A 22,503-nucleotide genomic window follows, 5' to 3' on the forward strand; every position below is an offset into this window, starting at 1 on the left:
CATCCATGCCCGAGGCAGGATTCGAACCTACGAGCGTAGCGGTCGCGCCGTTCCAGACTGTAGCGCCTAGAACCACTCGGCCACTCCGGCCGGCTATTTTTCGTCACAATCCTCTTCAATGAGTGGCCGTCACGATTACTCGACACTCACTTTCTTCCGCGTTGCGACCTAGCGGATGATGTTTTTGCGATTTTCCTGTACGCTGTATAAATCTTCGTTACGATGCCTCGTGAGACACCAAACACTTCGGCTATCCTGATTGCGGAACCACCCACCATGCGGGCACCAATAGTTTGTCCACGTTCGAATTCACTTAGGTCCGACGTAATGCATTCACAACTACACAGAGCATTGTTCTGATCACGATTGACACTCGCAACGTATTGAGGACATTGAACAGGCGCCGTTCGTACTCGAAGATATCCTGCAGGCTTGGGTAACATCTGCTTTTGTGTTCAAACATGCATTTCTTGCGGTGTTTCCATATTTTGTGCAACTCATAATATATTCATGAAAGTATTCGTGGTTGGAATGGCTCTGTGCACTATGGGACTTAACATCTGAGGTCATCAGTCCCCTAGATCTTAGAACTGCTTAAACCTAACTAACCTAAGAACATCACACATACCCATGCCCGAGGCAGAATTCGAACCTGCGACCGCAGCGGTGGCGCGGTTCTAGACTGAAACGCCTAGAACCGATCGGAAAGTATTCATAATGATATTTTTAAACCAAATGTTTCAGTCTCATTGATACGGTATAACTGTCGGAACAAAACAGTACGGTTTATCTCGTGGAGTAACGCAACAGTTACGTTGAATCTTAATTTATTAGTGGGTTCGATGTCTCGGATCTTGGAGAATTTTGATTTCGCCTTCGAAGAATATACTGAACGCAGACTATGTTGATGCTCAAAGAAGAAATACACAAATACATTACATGTTTAACAAACACTGTTGCCATGATGATGGCAAAGGCCGAAAAAGTTAAATCTCTGATGACTGTTACAAACGTATGCCGATACTATCAGGTAAGTAGATGAAAACAGGAGGAAGAGAAAGCTGTGATAAATTACCAGAGCCATTGATGATGCATGGTAATGAAGGAGCTCCGCATCTGACTATAATCACTTTCAGTGCAATATGTACGGGCTATAATGTAGTTAATAATTTTGAAACGTTATTTCGACAAAAGTGGCCACCAAAAAGAAACAGCACTGCTGGACGATCTACGTCTGCATTTGCTAGAGAGACGGCACTTTGTAAAACAAGGTTCATACGAAAATGTGTGGTGAGACAGCTTTGTCGCACTTTCCTGTACGTCTGCCGTAAGAAGCCAGCACCATATTCAATATATCTTGATCTTAGGTTTAAACGACGAATCATTCCTGGTTTAAAATGTAATCTGTGAACTTACTGTGGTGGAAGCTGCAGGAGCGAAATCACAGAATTGATGTATTTGTTATTTGAATGCGAGAAGTAGTTGGATGCCAGGAAGCAGATCAGAGTCACAAGAAATTTTCTACTGCACCATCTTGAATAAATATTGTTTGTAAGCTACAACGATTGTTGTGAGTGCTGAATAAGTTTGCCCTGAGTCAGTAGATGATAATCTAAGAACATCCAATACAGTACTGATACATAACTAAGAGTGTGACAAAACTTGTCGACTCGCGAAAGATAGTAACGTCTTTGCCTAGTGTCAGAGCGAACAGCATACCAAAGACTCAAACGATCTGTTCCCTATCTCATATGTCCAGTAATGCGTCTGTCGCTTGCTCGAACGCAGAGGGACCAGATAAACGAATGAATCGTGCCCACATATTCTCAGGGCCAGTGCTGCCATCTTGGAATGCGGAGGGTTTGGGCTTTTGCCCCGTCTCGGATATTAATGCGCTCTTTACATGTTACATTACTGTTACAATGACAGAAAAATCACGCACGTGCGTGAGGTGACACAGAGGAACCATCTTGGCATACATGTGAAACAATTTAGGAAAACCGCAATGAAATTTACTCAGGATACCAACCAGTGATTTGATACCAACGCATCACAAAAACCTGTCCAATGTCTTATCGTGATTACGATTTTGCACACCATCTTAGCCAAAGGTATAATTATTACACAAAGCAATGTACAGAAGTGGGCCGTGTGACAACATTTGAGACTTTTATCAGAGGCACATGTGGTTATTTTAATTTTTTTCTGGTGTAGCGCAAAATGTATTCCATAATTTTACAACAAATTAACGGACAAATGGCTCTGGACTTTTGTGTAAAGTCAGTTAATACTCTGATTTTCATTTCTTACCCGGCTAATGAATGGCTGTGTGATAAAGAAAAGTTAACTGAACCAGTTCAAAAGAAAAAGAGATGTCGCACGTTTTCACATATTTAATTGTGGTCCTTTATATGATTCAAAAGTGGAAAAATTAAAAGCTTGTATGAGTTTAACATAGTATTCAGTACACTGTGCAAGATTTTTCAATTTTGCTTGTTAATGATTTTTGTTTTCACGTTCGTACTCTATGGCTACTTCTTTCTGTTAAGCTGCTTCGTTACAAAGCTTCTTTTCAAGCATAATAAAGTTATAGATTTTGAGAACTTTTAACATTGCAGCACGTCAGCAATCGTGAATAATTTAAAGATTATAAAGAGTCAGCCTCGATTGCAAATTAAAACCGGATGTTGACCTAGGTTTCGGCGCGGATAACACGCCTTCTTCGGAACACACTAAAACTACAAACTGCCTAAAGAGGCATGCTTCAATGTTCTGTATTGATGTTGGACCATGCCTCTTTAGGCAGTTTGTATTTTTAGTGTGTTCCGAACAAGGCGTGGTTATCCGCGCCGAAACCTAGGTCAACATCCGGTTTCAATTTGCAATCGAGGCGGATTCTTTGTAATCATTAAAGTTGTCGATCATTTAACGCACCATTTTATTGCTCCAATTTTTTCCAGAATTTTTGAGAAGATGTAGCCACGCACTCTGGTAATAACGGTACGTTTAGCAAGCAACTTTCATTCGTACGTAGCGCTAGCCGCAAACAAGGGAAGTGCGCGAGTAGACATTACAAAATAAAAAAAATGGCTCTGAGCACTATGGGACGTAACATCTGAGGTCATCAGTCCCCTAGAACTTAGAACTACTTAAACCTAACAAACATAAGGACATCACACACATCCATGCCCGAGGCAGGATTCGAACCTGCGACCGTAGCAGTCGTGCGTTTCCGGACTGAAGCGCATAGAACCGCTCGGCCACAGCGGACGGCTGAAGACATTACAGTAGGTGGATCTATTAGAGTAATGGGCGGTTGGTTTACTTCGTTTTCTACAATAATTAATAAATTAATGTAGGCAGTCCGGATAGTTTTCTGCAATTTGTCAGGCATTCTTCACGAATCCACAGCGGCTGATAAGACTTTCGTTGTTACTGGGTGCTTGAATGTTGCTACGCTGGGTGTGTAACACGGAGAATTAGTTCTTCTGGGTACTGCTGGTGAACAAACAGTAAGAGAGAAAACCGGAAAAAGAAGTTTTGGAAGGTACTTTAAGTGCTATCCCACACCTGTATTCGTCCTTAAATTTGAACAGCACACACACTTACATATACACAAAGACAGGTAAAGAGACACTCATGGATATAGATACACTCACAGACGCAAAGAGCCACTCACGGATACTGATACACCAAGGGACACAAATAAACAAGCCAAAACACACAAACTTTCAATTCAGTGTTTTATATCTAGATATACCATAATTGATAAACGTAGTACGTCACAAGTCGCTTGTTAAATATGAAATTTTAAAATATTTGACTAAATGTATAGGTGACAGTTTAGAATGGGTGAAACTTACTTAAAACCCTCTCGAAAATCAAAGCTCATTAACTTTCCATAACCTGCCATTGTCAGTTTCAAGACAAATAAATTAGTAATTTAAGAAAATCTGCCTGTTTGAACTGAGAAAAGCATCTGGAATAATACACTGAGTAACTTATTTCTTATACAAGACGCCTGCGGCACAAAAGCGTGGAGCAAACATATAATGAATACTGATAAACATTTGTAAACATTCGGTGTGTGTGTGTGTGTGTGTGTGTGTGTGTGTGTGTGTGTGACGTATGGATTGAATCTCTGTAGTATATTTATTGTGTTATGAAACTTGCCTCTAGTAACCAAATCTGAAAGGAACAGTGGAGACCGCAAATACAGTATTAGAGACAAAAATGTCAACCGTTACGTTCAGTAAAGCATTATTTGATTCACACAAAGATGAACAAAGCTGCTACAAAAATCTTTGGCCACTTATACAGCAGCATAAGAGTCTTATAGAGAGAAAAAGGTCTATGCAAGGTGATCAAAATTTATTCATACTCGACAATTTACTTTACCTCACAAATGAAATTGTCAAGTGAAAATTAATATAAACCATAGAGCAAAATTGTTTTACTACCGTTACCAAATTAAAACATTCTTCTCCCTTTAGTATGCTTACCTGGCAGTACTCCACATGCAGCAGTGTGCTTGAACGACAAGTTGTCGTGTTCCATACGATTATGATGAGTCGTGTATATGCTGTATGCAAAATAAAAATTACCGTTCAGTTTCGTTTCAGTGGTCAAGGAAGGCACCAGTGATAGGGAAGAGGGAAATGAGTGAAAAAAATGTAGAATTTTAATAGGCACATAATTAGGCGTTTAGGAAACGCTAAAACAGCGGTGCGAGAATAATCACTTCATTAGTCTAGCTGATGTCGATGAAGTAACAAATATAAGCATAAAATTAAAAAAAAAGCAATAAAAGCGTATCAGCGCCATCAGCTGCACAACTGTATATTTATTCTCTATCGGTTTCAGTTACAATAACCATCATCATAGGAGAAAGCAATACACGTCAATGTATACTATTTTTTTCCTGTGAAGATAGTTTTTATAACTCAAACCGGTAGATAAGAAATATCTATTTGTAAAACTGTTGGCGCAAATATGATTTTTTCAAAATACTTAACAGCTGTGGACAGACACCTAAGAAAAGTTTTAAAAACGGTAATAATTATTAACACCACCTTTAAAACTTTTTAAGATTCTATTTTATCGTATCTCTGTCTCCGATCCACCACGTATTCGTCTTTCCACATCATGTACTCTGTATCAAAATTATCCTTCTAAATCATGCATCATCACAATCACATGTCGTTATTCCAATGCATTCATATACTTTTTATTTGAAATTCACGGATACATTCAATGAAAAGTGAACAAAATAAAACTATAGAGTTTGTCAGCATCTTCTATGAACGTCCATGGTGCAGCGATAATGTTAAATAAGTTTTTGTTTGCAAGTACATAAATTTTAGGAACACATATATTTTGTGAAACTAACTTTATACATGCTGATAGGTATTAGTATGATCTGCTTCGTAATGGAAAGATACGCAAAATAGCCTACTCACGACAATTTTAAACAATTTCACAGTTCAAATATTCGCGTTCCGTACACCTAAATTATTGCTACAACAAGATGTATTTGTTTAGTTCAAGTGCACTCAGTAAAAGTCACGTGTAAAGTTACAGACTGTGGGACCGTTGTATAAGCCCTATATCAGCGACACGATGTTCTGATAACGTGCGTCGTGCCTTCGACAGTAGCTGTATACAACACTCGTTATCAAGAGCAGAGCATCTGAACAAACTGTAATATTGTGTCTTTCTCGTTCGAGTCTTGTCACAAACATATTACGGCAGTGTCATATCACATGATTCTATGTATCACTGAGTGCAGAAATTTGAAAATATCTGAAGAAGTTTGTCGAATTTTTTGAAGGTTCCAGACTATGTATCTCGTATGGAAGCACGGCATATATTTAGCGCTAAAATTATGAATGTCGTGTAGGTATTAAAATTTATTGGGGGGGGGGGCTGTTTTCATGTGAGTATATTTCTGAAGTAGTTGACATACCAAATTTTACAATGGACACTGCACTGCTTGGCTGTACTAATAATGGAGTCACCATAAAAACGAATTTTAGACGTGAAACTACGTAACACCAACATTACGGTCCAGAGTTTACTGATATTTACAAATGAAGCTTTTCCAGTTCTGCGATGTACTGATTGCACTGAATTACATGTTTCGCATCTTGCGAGTAGAAATGGCTGACCGCAACCTCTGGTGCTACTACTAATTTCAATTCGCCAAAGAAAGATGCACATTTAACTTGTAATCACCTTTCTTCAAGTAAAGTGAAACAAAAGATAATAGGGAGGGGGTACAGCAAAACAGAGAATATGTTCGATCTGAGACTACAGTTTTGATGGGTCTCCAATAACTGAAGCACAACAGTTAGAAAAGACTGTCCATGTAAATGATTTAATTCAGTCTTCTCTCAAAACTATACTCGAGAAACGAATCACACGATTGATTTGGCAGACTGTGGGAACCTGGTGAGAGTGGGGAAAGTTCCACAGTAATGCCCGCCATACACACTTTTCCACCACCATAGAAGTGACAACAGTACGATAGTAGCATCGGAGATTGTTTCTGAGGTGCAGATGCGGCAGTGGCCTCACGAGAAAGTAATAGGCAGCTTACGCTTCGGAGTCGGGCATCTCCTGATCGACTTCGACAATTTGCTCCGGCACTCGCAGGTCGATGGCGAAGCGCTTCTGCGGCACCTTGCCTTGGCCTTTAGCGCTCCGGCTGTACGCCTGGAAAGCGGCCGCGAGGGCGTACGTGATCTTGCGGGCGCCGAAGCGGCTGTCGCAGACGAACGCGTGGCACTCGAACGGGTGCTGCGACTTGCTGTCGGTCACCTCGCGCACCACTATCATGGAGAAGACGCGCGTGTACACCAAGTCCTGCACGCCGTACGAGATGGTGTCCACCGGGAAGAAGCCGATGACGTCGTCGTGCTTCTTGTCGGCGGTGATGGTGAGCCCGTCGATAGAGACGGTGACGTTGACTATGGGCAGCACGGTGCCCTGTTTGAGCGACTTGGCAGCCGCCACGAGCGCGTCCACCGGCTTGCGCGTGTGCTTGATGCCCCAGAGCCCGCTGGCGTCGCGGAAGCCCAGGTACTTGACCTGGAACTTCTGCGGCAAGTCCTCCTCCTTGACGGTGGCGTCGTCGGCGTCGCTGGCGGCGGCGGACATCTTCTTGCGGCTGCGCAGAGAGGGCGCCGGCGGGTTCGGGCGCGCCTTGCGCTCTTGCTGCTGCTTCTGCGTCGCCGCACCCAGGTCGGAACCGAACGAGCTGCGCCTGTCGTCGTCGTCCGGTCCGGCGCCGGTGGAGCCCGTGCTCGAACTGAACGACAGCCGCTGCCCGGAAGCGGAGAGGCCATCTGTGGCGTCCGCATCCGCGTCGGAGCGCACGCTTCCGCTGTCCGCGTTGGCATTGGCGCTGGCGTCGGCCTCCTCGTCCTGCGGCAGCGTCTGGCTCGACTCGATGCTCTGCAGCAGGCGCGGGTCGCGGTGCTCGTACCCGTACTCGTCGTCTGCCATCTTTCCCTGCTCTGGCATCCGGTATCGCGCTCACTGAAACGAACACGACAAACGTTTCAGTACATCCTTGAAGGAAGAAACACCTTATTTACTATATTGCAACAGTAAGAAATACATAAAGAAGAATCTGCCTACAATGAAGCCAGGAAACAGATCAGTATCACTTATTACGTTACTCGCTGGTCGTAACTTCAGCGATACGGAAGATGATAAAGTTAAAGCCGAACAAACAGCGTCGAATCTGATACAGACAATCACATAGCATCAAAATTCGATACCTCGATATACAAATAACGAACTGATCCCCAAATCTGTAACTACACCACTGGGCATTAAAATTGCTACACCAGGAAGATGACGTGCTACAGACGCGAAATTTAACCGACAGGAAGAAGATGCTGTGATATGCAAATGATTAGCTTTTCAGAGCATTCACACAAGTTTGGCGCCGGTGGCGACACCTACAACGTGCTGACACGAGGAAAGTTTCCAACCGATTTCTCATACACAAACAGCAGTTGACCGGCGTTGCCTGGTGAAACGTTGTTGTGAAGCCTCGTGTAAGGAGGAGAAATGCGTACTATCACGTTTCCGACTTTGATAAAGGTCGGAGTGTAGCCTATCGCGATTGCGGTTTATCGTATCGTGACATTGCTGCTCGCGTTGGTCGAAATCCAATGACTGTTAGCAGAATATGGAATCGGTGGGTTCAGGAGGGTAATACGGAACGCCGTGCTGGATCCCAACGGCCTCGTATCACTAGCAGTCGAGATGACAGGCATCTATCCGCATGGCTGTAACGGATCGTGCAGCCACGTCTCGATCCCTGAGTCAACAGATGGGGACGTTTGCAAGACAACAACCATCTGCACGAACAGTTCGACGACGTTGGCAGCAGCATGAACAATCACCTCGGAGACCATGGCTGTTGTTACCCTTGACGCTGCATCACAGACAGGAGCGCCTGCGATGGTGTACTCAACGACGAACCTGGGTGCACGAATGGCAAAACGTTATTTTTTCGGATGAATCCAGGTTCTGTTTACAGCATCATGATGGTCGCATCCGTTTTTGGCGACATCGCGGTGGACGCACATTGGAAGCGTGTATTCGTCTCCGCCATCCTGGCTTATCACCCGGCGTGATGGGGTGCCATTGGTTACACGTCTCGATCACACCTTGTTCGCATTGACGGAACTTTGAACAGTGGACGTTACATTTCAAATGTGTTACGACCCATGGTTCTAGCCTTCATTCGATCCCTACGAAATCCTACATTTCAGCAGGATAATGCACGACCGCATGTTGCAGGTCTTGTACGGACCTTTCTGGATACAGAAAATGTTCGACTGCTGCCCTGGCCAGCACAATCTCCAGATCTCTCACCAATTGAAAACGCCTGGTCAATGGTGGCCGAGCAACTGGCTCGTCACAATACGCCAGTCACTATTCTTGATGAACTGTGGTATCGTGTTGAAGCTGCATGGGCAGCTGTACCTGTACACGCCATCCAAGCTCTGTTTGACTCAATGCCCAGTTGTATCAAGCCGTTATTACGGCCAGAGGTGGTTGTTCTGGGTACTGATTTCTCAGGATCTATGCACCCAAATTGCTTGAAAATGTAATCACATGTCAGTTCTAGTATAATGTATTTGTCCAATGAATACCCGTTTATCATCTGCAGTTCTTCTTGGTGTAGCAATTTTAATGGCCACTAGTGTATAATGCAACAATAAGAAATACATAAAGAAGAATCTGCCTACAATGAAGCCAGAAAACAGATCAGTATCACTTATTAGGTTACTCGCTGATCGTAATTTTACCGATACGGAAGATGATAAGGTTAATGCCGAATAAACAGAGTCTAATCTGATACAGACAATCGCATGCATGGTATGCATCAAAATTCGAATCCTCCTTACTGCATACATACAAATAACGAACTGATCCCAAAATCTGTAAGTAGATTTTGGAGGGTATGCGTGAACACATAAACTCAGTCAAAAACACTTGTTAAATCCGTGCATAGGAAGCATGAAGATATTCTTGAGAACCACAGGAAAAGTTCTCCTAACATTCTGCACCTACGTACTCTGCAAACCACTGTATGGCACATGGCGGAAGGTACCCTGTATCACTACTACTCATTTCCTTTCCCGTTCTACTCACAAGTACAGCTAGGTAAAAATTACTATCTATGTACCTCAGTATGAACACTAATTTCTCGTAGCCTATTTTCGTGGTCCTCACGCGAAATGTATGGTTCTGGCAGTAGAATCGTTCTGAAATCAGCTTCAAATGCCAGTTCTGTAAATTTTCTCACTAGTGTTCCTCGAAAAGAATTTCACCTTCCCTCCAGCGATTCCAATCTGAGTTCCCAAAGCATCTCCGTCACATTTGCGAGTTGTGCGAACCTACCGGTAATAAATGTATCGATTCACCACTGAATTACTTCGTTGTGTTCCCTTAATTAGACCTGCTACTGATTCCAAACACTCTTACTCAAGAACAGGGTGCACTAACGTCCTATATGTGGACTCCTTTGCAGATGAACCACCTAGTATACAATGTATTTCACGTATTTTCGTATTATACATTAAATGTACTTGCTATTGCGAATATGGACAACCATCAGCTGTAGAATGGAATAACAACGTTGAAAATTTCTGCCTGACCGGGACTCCAACCAGGATTTGCCGCCTATCACGAGAGGCTGCCTTAATATTTAGCCATCTATGCACGACTCAAGGCCAGACCCAACCTTTCACATGTCGTCCACCATGCATCTACAATCTATACTCGTAAATCCATTATACATATTCCCGTACAGGTGAGACATTTTGCCTGAAAGTCGCTTGTGTGATATCGATGGATAAATCCGATAGTAACTCTTCCACCAGATTCTGATTCTATGCCAATAATGAAGATGTTACGAACTGAAACATTTATCATTTTTATGACAATGGCGAAAATATGTGATATAAATATCGCCTTTTTATGATGTGGTGTTTTCTTTATCATAAGATACTTATCTCACACTCGTTGTTATTATAATTATTACTATTATTATTATTATTATTATTATTATTAGTCGTAAAGCTCCCAACATGGAAGACGCTAAGTAAAGATGGTTCACTTCTGGGGCTTCTTATTCTTCTTGTTTGCCCATCAGGTGTTCATTCTTTGCGAGAATTCAGCTTTTCTTTCTTCGCTCCATTTTGTTCCAGTTCTCGGCGCTTTTGTCTCTGGTTTGACCTCCCATTTGTCAACTTTAAGTTTGAAATTGTTTCTTTTGTTCATGTCTTCAGTAGTAATGTTGGCTAATTCCAGATCTTTCTTTACATTTTTGATCCATTCTCCTCCATTAACAAGGGATGCTACGTATCTTACTATTTTTTTTGTAAGTCTGTGATCGGGAAGTCTCATTATGTGGCCATAGAATTTTAGACGCCTCTTCCTCATGTCTATCTCTATGTTAGAATATTCTTCAATTTTAGAACTTTTCTGTAATCTATACCCCTCTTTGGTCCATCTTGGTCCCAGAATTTTCCTAATGATTTTCCTTTCCTCTTTCTTCAGATTTTCCATATCTGTTTTCCTTTTAAGTGTCAAGGTTTCGCTGGCATATAGCATTATTGGTTTAATTACCGACTTATAATGTTTAATTTTTGTATTTATAGATAGACATTTTTTATTGTAAATGTTTTGGACCAGCCCTAGACCCCTACGAGCTTTTAATATTCTTTCTTGTTGTGAGTATTTTTCAGAAATTATCTCTCCTAAATATTTAAAGTATGGTACCGTCTTAATTTCTCCATATTTGGTTTGTAACTTAGAAATTTCTAGATTTGTTGTTGTAAACACCGTTTTCTCAAAAGATATTTGTAGGCCAAATTTTCCTGCACACTCTTTTAAGGTTTCTATCTGTTTGACTGCCATTTCACTAGAATCTGCCATTATTGCAAGATCGTCTGCGTAGGCTAAGTAGGGGATTTGTAGGTCATCTTTTTTGGTTCCCAGTGATATTGGTTTCCAGTACTTTTCTTTTTTGAGTTCTTTTTCCCATTCTGCCATGACTCTATCCAGAACTAAGTTAAATAACAGAGGTGATAATCCATCACCTTGTCTAACCCCAGTTTTTATCTCAAATGATTTTGAAAGTTTTCCCATGAATTTCACTTTGCATTTTGTATTTGTTAATGTCTGCTCTATGATGTTCCGTGTCTTCTTATCCAGTCCTTGTTCTTCAAGAATTTTAAATAGTGTGGGTCTGCGAATTGAATCATATGCCTTTTTAAAGTCGACAAAGACATATACTGTAGGCTTCCTTCGCATTTGTCTCATCCTTGTAATCAATTTCAAGTTTAAAATTTGTTCTGGACATGATCTGTTTGGTCTGAAACCAGCTTGGAAATCTGAGATTTTGGGTTCTAGCAGTTTTTGTGTTCTTTCAAGAAGACAAGCTGATAATATCTTGTATGTGACGGCAAGTAAGGAGATTCCTCTATAGTTGTTCACATCCGATTTATCCCCTTTTTTATGTAACGGATGTATTAGGGCACATTTCCAATCTTCTGGGATTTCTTCAGTAACCCATATGTTTTGAATAATTTTAACTAGCTCATTTCTTGAGTTAGACCCTAGACTTTTGAGAAATTCGGCTACAATTCCATCTTCTCCTGATGCTTTGTTATTTTTGAGTTTGTTTATGTGTTTGATAATTTCTTCTTCAGTTGGCGGTACAGAGTCTTGCTGTTGCGGGGCTTTAGTGCTGGATATTGGAAGAGCTTCTGTTGGTTCTGGACAGTTTAGTAGCGTTTCAAAATATTTGGCTAATTCTTCACAGTTTTCTTCGTCGCTTAGTGCCAGATTCCCATCTGATTTCCGAAAACAGACATTTTGAGGGATATCTATCATTATTATTATGGTTAAATGGGATTTGCCAACGGGAAGGGCAACCAGTGACAATAAACAGTATAACATCTAGATAAGAGAGAGATAGAGTTTAACGTCGTTTAGGTGCCAGCCAGGGAAATTGCTTTACTGGTTAATAAGTAGTGCTGCAAAAGGATAACGAAGGAAACATTCGGCAGCAGTAAATTTCATCTGAGTCGGGATGACCAAACAGATTTAAATCCCATTCACTTCTATTTGGCCGGCATGTGTGGCCGAGCTGTTCTAGGCGCCTCAGTCTGGAATCGCGCGACCGTTACGGTCGCAGGTTCGATCCTGCCTCGGACATGGATGTGTGTGATGTTCTTAGGTTACTTAGGTCTAAGTAGTTCTGAGTTGTAGGGGACTGATGACCTCAGATGTTAAGTCCCACAGTGCTCAGAGCCATTTGAACCAACTTCTAATTCGAATCAACATGGTTTGTGATTCGCACTCGAACGTGGGCTCTCGGAATTTGCCTCTCTGCGTTGCACGACTCCTTTCTTGTAGTGCCTTGCAACAGAGTTCGTTGATTATTTCTGTGTCTTTGACGAGCTGGCTAAACAAATCTGAGAGAGATCACTCACCTCCTGATTTAGCTGCTAATGGATATCTTCTCTACAAGATATGCCAGTGAAGTTTGATAGATGGTAATGCAGATATTTTGAGCTGAAAACAGTCTTTGATGCCAATTTTTTTTCTTTATTTTATGACGAGTTTCGATCTACAAGATGGGCCTGTGTTCTTAAATTAGTAAACAACACACAAAAAGCTTTTAGCCGAGGCTGCCACCTTCAAAACATAATAAACTACTATTCTGTGCACGCAGCTGCAATGGAAGCAACAGAAAGAGCTTGGCTGCTAGGTGGAAACTGTGGGTGCAGGAAGCGATACCTAGTAGCCAAGCCCTGTCAGTTACTTGCACTGCAGTTGCAAAACGTTCAAATGTCTATGAAATCTTATGGGACTTAACTGCTAAGGTCATCAGTCCCCTAGAACTTAGAACTACTTAAACCTAAAGAACCTAAAGACATCACACACATCCATGCCCGAGGCTGGATTCGAACGTGCGACCGTAGCGGTCGCGCGGTTCCAGACTGTAGCGCCTAGAACCGCTCGGCCACCCCGGCCAGCTGTCACGCTTCAACTTGTAGGTATGTCACGTGAATACTCAGTGTTTCCTTGTACGAGACGTATCCAGAGAGTTAGCTTCCCTATTTCTTTAAAATAAAGACAACATAGTTACATAAAAAACTTTGCTGGCAACAGGTACAGCTATTTTACGACATAGTCACTAAAAGAATAGTGGTTCTTGTCATAACCTGGGATCAACTTTTGTATTCCTGTGTTGTAGAAGTCTGCCGTCTGTAAATGGAACCTGCGTATGACAGTCGTCTTCATCTCTCCGTCATTGTCAAAACGCTGGCCGGAGAAGCAAGATTACGACTGTATGCTGGATGATCAAACAGCTCCCAGCTGAACTTTTGCTGGACAGTTGGTGTGCGCCAAGCTGTACGGGGACGAGCATTGTCATGGAGTAGCACGACAACTGCAGAAGGCATTCCACACCTCTTATTCTGAATGGCACGTTGCAGTTTCCGCATCGTTTCACAGCAACGGTGAGCGTTCACTGTTTCACCTCTGTGCAGGAAGTCAATGAGCAGAATACCCTTCCTGTCCCAGAACACCGTGCGCATTACTTTTTACACCGACACAGTCTCTCTGAATTTCGTCTTGATCTGAGATCCACTGTGACACCAATGCATTGACTGCTGCTTGATTTCCGGAGCCAAGTGAGAAATTTGTGTCTCGTCGCCCTTGAGGATCCTGTCGAGGCACTCGTCGCCGTCATCATGATACCGCCGCAGAAACGTCAGCGCTGCTTCAAAGCGCTTCATTTTGTGCTGGGGTGTCAGATTTTTCGGCAACCCCTGGCACACAGTTTCTTGAACAGCAGGTGCTTAGTGACAATTTCATGCAACAAAGGATCGCGATATCTGCGTAAAATGCTACTGAGCTCCATAGTCGTGAAGCGACGGTTGTCCAGTATGCGCTGCCGCACCAGGTCAACAAGGTGATCATTGATGAAGGACAGTCGCTCGCTGCGCTCTTCATCATGGATATTTTCACGATCTTTGGGGAAAAGCTTACACCAGCGACGCACCATCTGTTTGCTTATGATGTTCTGCCAGGAGATCTGATAGTGCTGACGATGAATCTCGATGGGCGTTACTTTTTGTGCCTTATCACTGATCGAACCTCGAAGGCGGAGGGAGAACGAATAACAGACGTCATTCGGTAGTGGCACCAGGTGGGACCTGTCCGGCCTGCACGTCACGTCATGGATCTGTTGCGCATGATCAATATTCCTGCTAAATACGTCTACTTTAAAGGAAATAACATCGGGTACTTACTTTTCGGATGCGCCTCGTATAAACTGTCTTCTTTGTGTTTTGATGTTTCAACTGCTAGCTAATTATGCGTAAGAATCGGAAATGTTGAACTAGGAGAACGAAGCCGTGGATAGGCTACAAGGTTTATCAGATTATCAGTGATTAGTTAGGTCGATATTATGATATAATGCCTTTCTAGGGCCCAAGCGCACTCTGTATGACGCTGTCACACTACTTAGGGAGACCATGACATCATCATATTATTATTTTATTATTTAAGTCACTATGTGTATGAAGTCGCAAAATGAAAAAGTTTAATAAATTTCCAACAGAAGATGGCGATACCGGTGTATGCAAATCAAACAGGTAAAAATAATTTAAGTCATCTGTTCTTCAGTTTTGTGGCCATTGTGTGCGTAGTTACTCAAAAATTATTAAAGGTATTTGAAGTACTTCTTTGCAGTTACTAACAGTGCGTATTTATGAGGGGCGTTCAATAAGTGACGCAACACATTTTTTTATTCGGCTAATTTCGGTTGAAAAAGTACGGAATTTGTGTTGGTCATCAGCCCCTATAGTTTCATGAAGTTTCGACAGATGGCTGCGCTATACGTTGCCTTCAAAATGGCGTCTGTAACGGAGGTGTGTTACAAACAGAGCTGTTATCGCGTTTCTTTTCGCGAAAAACCAAAACATCGCAGATATTCATAGGCGCTTGCAGAATGTCTGCCACCTGCCAGCTTACAAAAGCACGGTGAGTCGTTGGGTGAGGCGTCTGTCATCGCAACAAGGTCGCACAAACCTGTCCGATCTCAGGCGTGCCGGTCGGCAACACACAGCTGTGACTCACGCAGTGTTGTACTCCAGCCTGTTCGTCGTCACAAAAATGCAGACGAGCGTCTCCCTCTCCACGACAACGCATGACTCCACGCAGTTTGGCCCAGTGAAGGATGCACTCCGCGTGAAGCAGTACGTGGATGATGGCGAAGCTATTGATGCAATAGGACATTGGTTTCGACGTGGGCCAGTAGAGTGGTACCAAGCAGGCATACAGGCCCTCACAGTTGGGTGGCGTAAGACCGTCGCATTGAATGGAGATTATGTTTAAAAATAGGGTTTTGTAGCCAAAAGAGTGAGGAATAATATGGTGTTGGAATTCTGAATTAAAGCAACCTGCTTTCAGAAAAAAATGTGTTGCATTACTTATTCAACGCCCCCTGTAGTTTACCACCCAGATTCATGTCTCTCGTCGATGCGCTATATCACTTTCGGCGGGTGCTGGGGCAGTCGTTTTAAATTTAGATTTTCAGTACTCTACAGAGTTCCGTTACTAAATACATGATGCCACAAACCACATAGAATAGAGATAATGATGCATTACTTAAATGAAGGCCCATTCGATTAGTATGTGTTTTTTTTCGTTTCAATGATCTAAACAGATGCTAGAACTACACGAATAGCAGCAAAAGCCGTTTTCTTCGTTAGGAGTAGGCGAACGGAAGACAGAATGTTAACATATGGAAAAATTTGTGATAGAAATTTTTCCTCCCGAGATATAATACGATTTGTAAATTTCGTTTAAATGTCGCAAATCAAAAACAAATGATAAGCTGGTCATATGGAACCAATAGTGTAAAAACGATCATGTAAAAAAGATTACATGTAATAATAACTTTCGACGCTGTGTTAATGAAAAACTTATTAAATATTTTAGGAAAGCATTGTAGTTAATGTGACAAAAAATTCGCACAATTCACCAATTACAACGTAAGCATTGCAGGAAAAGTTCTATGCCCGGGCAGATCCTCCTTGCAATGAAGGAGTTAAAAATTTGAAATATTCTTCATTTGGTTGCAATAGAGAATTGATGTTCTTAAAGGCAAAATGAAAAGTTTCCGGAAAGAAGAAATTAGAGCACCAGCACAAACTGATAAAATACAACTTGATTTTACTAGAGAAGTGCTGTTCAGTTGTAGACGGATTACGACACTTTACTGGAAGGAAGAGCACCAGCTGGTCTGTGCATTGATCTTTTAGGAAGGATCCTGTCTAGACGAAACACATCAGAGCTTCCTAATTTAAAACATCCGTCCGGGTTGATGAATAAATTTCAGAATCTTAAAAAAACAGCAGATACATAAACAGTGCAACGAGGTTAATGGGGAATGCTGCTTTTCTTTTCATATCATAGCTGTATTGGTAAGGGTGAAATGATACACGCATCTTTTTTAGTTTGTATTCGTTCGATCGCCATACAGGTCTGCATTCCCGGTTGTCGCCTGCTTGAGTTTGACTTACCCTTTCCTTAGTAACAACTCGCTGGATCTGCCTCAGCGCCCTTTGTGAAAAATTTTACAAACTGTTTACTTTATCATATCATACGAGGGGAAGAAATAGACTAAACGTCTGTATATGTATCGCACAATTTTCATTGTATGGGCCTGGGTTACGAATGGTCATGCAGTGACTACCTGCAGCAGACAGAGGAACAGACAGAAATTGTTGTTAAAGATAATGTGAAAGACAACTAGCAAACTACGTCGAGTTTAGAGGCATTGTAATGCCTCTTAGTTACTTTGTTAGTGTGAATGTGATTAGTAGTTCACCAGTCTGGGAGATTATTACTTAATATGCTTCTGCATTAGTAGAAAATTGCAGGTGCAGGACAGAGTCAAACTTCCTTCGTTTACCAAACCTTTGGGCCAGTAAATCAAAGTGAAACTACCCTAAGCGTTACTTCTTAGCAACATATCTACATTAATTCGGGAACTGTGGGAGACTGTTATTTAATCTAAGAATGTTATTTGACACCCTGTTTCACTGAACCTGTAACTTTAATATCTCTATCTAGAAAATATTTACTTATATTACACGGCGCAACTTACTTGGCCGACGATATTGTCAGATTTAGATTGAGATTTATAGAAGAGTGAAGATGAAACTTTTAAGCTCGATATGACATTGACGACAGTTTCTTGGAGAAATAATTTTACAGAATACCGCTCACGGCACGTTACAACCGAATTAATTAATTAAAATCATCAATTGGATACAACGCCACGAGTATCTTACTCTTCTAGGCACCCATCAAAACTAATTTCTGGGACATTCAAAGGAATAATGGTGGTCTGATGAAACCTTTTATTGTCTTTGTAATGGCTGCGAAGCTTTATCCGTTAAAGGAAAGTAACGCACGTTATCTGTACTCTGTGCGCGCGGCTTACATTGCGAGGCGTCTTGTACAAAGCAAATTCAGGTGACGTAAAGTAGATAACAAAATGCTCAACATCATATCGTAGAACCCTTTGTGCTTGTAAAGGAAAAACCTGCGCATCCCAGAAGCTCTCAGAAACCAAGGAGCCTTTTTTGGTTAAACTATTCTGTTTTGCATCTTTTGCATCTTGGTCAAGGTTCTGTAGGAAGCAATTCATCTTGTTTTTCCACAACTACAATGTGATTGCTAAAGTGGTATGAGGCCCGAGCCAACTACAGTGAGTTTGAGACCAAAGTTATCCACAATTCTGACTTTTCTTTCCATCCGTAATGATATAAATGACGTACTACTGCAGTACCTTCGGTCATCGAAGAGATTACAGTTGTGCAAAAAAGTTGCCCAGGATGTGAAGTCTGCTTTTTGTTGGCGTAGCAAGTGTCCGAACAAAGTGACTCAGTTGTAAAATAACGAAACTGTTCTCAGCAAGAGAGGACTTGGAATCCAGTAAGCCAACATAGCATATTTTACGAGTGCTTTTCCGTATTATTTTCCCGCTAAGCCATCTTTCTGCGAGGCCACCGATATTTCTTTTTCTATCCTTGTTCAGCGAGGTAATGTTCTGTCGAGCGAAATAATACTGTAACTAATGAAACTGACCTCGGCAGGTCAAAAATTGTGATAAGGAAAAAAAGCACAGCATTTGAAGTGCTGGGTTTGTGTTTGAGAGTGCTTGGTTTCATGTCTCTGCCCATTCCACCTATTTCGGGATTTTCCATTATTTGTCTAAATCCCTTCAGGCGGATGATGGATGGATCGTTCAACAAGACCAAGCTGATTTAGTTCCTCGTCTTACATAAGTGAACCAGTAATTCGTTTCTTTTGACTTCAGGGTCGACGCCACGAAACAATCTAATTTCCTGGTTAGCTTAAAATAATAACAGAAATAATAAGTTTCGGCAACATTGCACAACGCGAAATATCAGACAGATAATTTAATATCCGCGCATCTCAGCCAGCCAGAAACTCGAAACGTCAGTAGCGATAGCAAGGAAATGAATGCGTGGATAACAAGTCTTTTACATCGACGACATGATAATGAAATCAACAACAAAAGAGCGACGCAGAAAGATCGTACTACTGGTTGAATTTCGTAATCATATTTCCAGTGATCGAGGCTTTCTTGCTGGCTGTACAAGGTCAATTAATGTTGACAGAAAACTATTTGAAGTGCACTGCAAAAGAACCACAGTATTAGTAGAAAGTACAATAAGTATACGGAATTTGTAGAGCCTGTACAGAGATAATAGGGCGTTAATGTGATCCTACTATATCGACATTAATTTCAAGCAGCGTGGTCACACCTCACACTCTGTTTGAAGCTCCGAGGAAACTGGAAATAGCAACAGAACTCTAAAGGTTCGTACAGAAAGCGTTGGTGTTTGCAAGGACATGTACAGTGGAGAAATTACTGGATAGTAAGACCAAACGTGACAATATTACCTCTTAGATTTCGATTGTTTGCATATTATTTCCTACTGTAAATGATAACATTGAATGTCAAATTATAGTTAACACCATAATAATAAAAGTCATCAAAACCTCAAACAGAATTGAAGTAGCACGAAGGGATACAAACATTTTATGGAAGAATATAATTTTAAACATGACACTTCATCAGATAGGGTATGTTACAACATCCATCAAGATCTTTATTTTGGTTCTGCTGCGTAATTTGACTCACGGTTTTGGGTAAATGCTTTTGGAGGGCGAGAATATCGCATAGACCTCACATACAATGCAAATTTGTGAAAATGTGTGGTATATTAGGTTTAGAATACGTAATCTTAGAAAGGTTTTTATGTGTGAAGTAGAATATGCAACATAGGTACTCTTAAGCCCATTTAAAAATAGTTTTCCGCTTTCAGTTCCATGGGACAAATATTCAAAAATAAATGGCTCTAAGCACTATGGGTCTTAACATCTGAGGTCATCAGTCCCCTAGACTTAGAACTACTTAAACCTAACGAACCTAACGACGTCACACACATCCATGCCCGAGACAGGACTCGAACCTGCGACCGTAGCAGCAGCGCGGTTCCAGACTGTAGCGCGTAGAGCCGCTCGGCCACAGCGGCCGGTGTCAAATGTTCCATGGGGTATATATTCTAATGGAAATTTTAAATTTTGTAAACAATACATCAATTTTTGGTCGTATGGAATGACTCACGTCCTACCCAAATAGAGAAAAAAGTAAGCGTACTTGAATTCGGTCTGTGCATAACAGCGCAAAATATTAGTTCCTGCTCTGCTTCTACGCAGCTACCACAATATGTAACTAGGAAAATGGATTTAAATATCAGGAAGTTACATTTATCAGCAACTTTTTCATTTACATCGCGTATTTTCTAAATTCATTTTCTCTGGTTATTACAACTGATAAAACGTGATAATAATTTTGATCCGGGACTGGAAATTTTTGCCCCTGAGAAATGTGTACGTTATGGAATAAATTATAATACATTTATAACAGTTGAAAAGTAAAGGTGAAGCATTCGCAATAAATTATGAAGAGATAAGTGAATAATGCCCAGGTTATATGCTGTTTCTGAGAGAAGTGAATAATCGTGACTATATAACGCAGATTAGAACGAACGAAGGTCACAGAAAGAGAACCACATCCAATTACGGTTTCAGGTGAGCAAAAGGGAGTTCTGTACATTGCAAATTCATTTTCCTCGTAGTTAAGTTGAATTATTGGCTTCCAGTCATACCAAAACCCGCTCGATTTGATAACAAATAGTGTGGATTGGGTAGAGATGTCATTTTTTATAAATCCAGCAGCAGCGCCAAACTGCTGTGCTTAGAGAGAGAGAAAGCGCACTCACCCGACAGGCAATCACTTGTGGAAGGCTTCGACAGCTTCGGTGCTAACGCATGAAGACAGCTGAGAACAGTGTTGGCACCGCGCGGGCAAGCGACGGCCGATGTTCCACTCGGCTGCGACGACTTTCTTGCGCGCCCGCTCGCTTTCTACTGCCCGCTGGCCGTCACCTGCCCGCTATCTGCCTGATAACCTATCTTAGCCAATCTCGCATTATGTCTGCCGCTGCCTTCGCCCGCCTGTCTCCAGCAGCTTACAGTGTTTCCATCCAAGGGCATTAGAGGAAGGTACGCTTAGTTCGAGCTAATAAAGAATAACAAATGTGTTACACGCACTTAAAAAAAAATACCGACTTCCAGAAGGACATTTTGAAATGGAAAGAAATAGAGAAATCTGGGATATGACGAGAAAATGTAAACTGCAACAAATTACTGCAGTTTCAACGAGCGATCCACAATTCACGTGCACTGTATTGGTCTCCTCCTGTGCTCAGTAGATAGTGTTAAATTCTCAACTTCGCAAGCAGCCCGCTAAGTGTCGCAGAATGGTCACGTGCAAGAGTCTGATTAGCTGATGACGTTCTGCGATCAGTCAGTCACGACACCCGGAGCCACTGCACAATATACTCGAAAACTTTGTGATAGAATTGCACTTTTTTAGTACGCGGCTAATTACAAACCAAATATTTTATCATGCAGTGCGGTAATACAATTCTTTGTAGAAAATGTATTCCCAGGTGTGAATATGAACCACCATCGGCTGTATACTGGAATGACGACAATGAAAATTCGTGCCGGATCGGACTCGAACCCGCATTTCCCGCTTTACGCCAGCGGTCGCCTTAACAACTTCGGCTATCCGTGCAAGAATCAGACACAGACTTCCGTGTGTCGTCGTCCGTACGTCACAACCTGCACTCGTAGATTGAGTATATTCCCGTTCAGAAATGACATATTTATTGATAGCCGAGAGCCTGGTATTGACGAATAAATACTAAATAGCAGTGCCTGTATTCTTCGGACATGCGTGCATGCATGCCTTTGTGCCTACGAATAAATGTATAATGGTTCAAATGGCTCTGAGCACTATGAGTCTTAACATCTGAGGTCAAAGTCCCCTAGAACTTAGAACTACTTAAACCTAACTAACCTAAGGACATCACACACATCCATGCCCGAGGCAGGATTCGAACCTGCGACAGTAGCAGTCGCGCGGTTCCGGACTGAAGCGCCTAGAACCGCTCGACCACAGCGACCGGCAGGAATAAATGTAACTCTCTTGCAGACATACCCATCGTTTCACACCTGTGAGAAGTAGGGCTACGTCTCGTTGGAATTTTACCGCTGGAAGAGAGATAATAACGTGAGACCAATGAATGAGTATGAGATGCATCTTGGTAGCTGCACATTCCATTAACAACAGTGTGATGTAATGTCAGTGACCGTGGTCCTCTCTTCAGACGGATTCGCCGGTAATCTCTGCTTTTTTACTTTGCTAACAAATACATTAATTCGTTTGGTACCGAAAGAGTTAATAAATAAATCTATTTAAATGCGTCGAAACTTCTTTTTTTCTCT

General features: G+C 41.8%; 1 protein-coding gene across 1 annotated transcript; it reads right to left on the reverse strand.

The window, feature by feature from the left end:
• Nucleotides 1-5,197: 5,197 nt before the first annotated feature.
• LOC124555499 lies at nucleotides 5,198-21,060 on the reverse strand. Its single transcript, XM_047129426.1, has 2 exons — nucleotides 20,931-21,060; nucleotides 5,198-7,539 (listed from the first exon to the last, which is right to left on the reverse strand). The coding sequence occupies exon 2, from the start codon at nucleotides 7,522-7,524 to the stop codon at nucleotides 6,595-6,597; it is 930 nt and encodes a 309-aa protein (XP_046985382.1). The 5' UTR covers nucleotides 7,525-7,539; nucleotides 20,931-21,060; the 3' UTR covers nucleotides 5,198-6,594.
• Nucleotides 21,061-22,503: the final 1,443 nt, after the last annotated feature.

Source organism: Schistocerca americana, chromosome X (assembly GCF_021461395.2).
Source record: "Schistocerca americana isolate TAMUIC-IGC-003095 chromosome X, iqSchAmer2.1, whole genome shotgun sequence".
Lineage (NCBI taxonomy): Eukaryota > Metazoa > Arthropoda > Insecta > Orthoptera > Acrididae > Schistocerca > Schistocerca americana.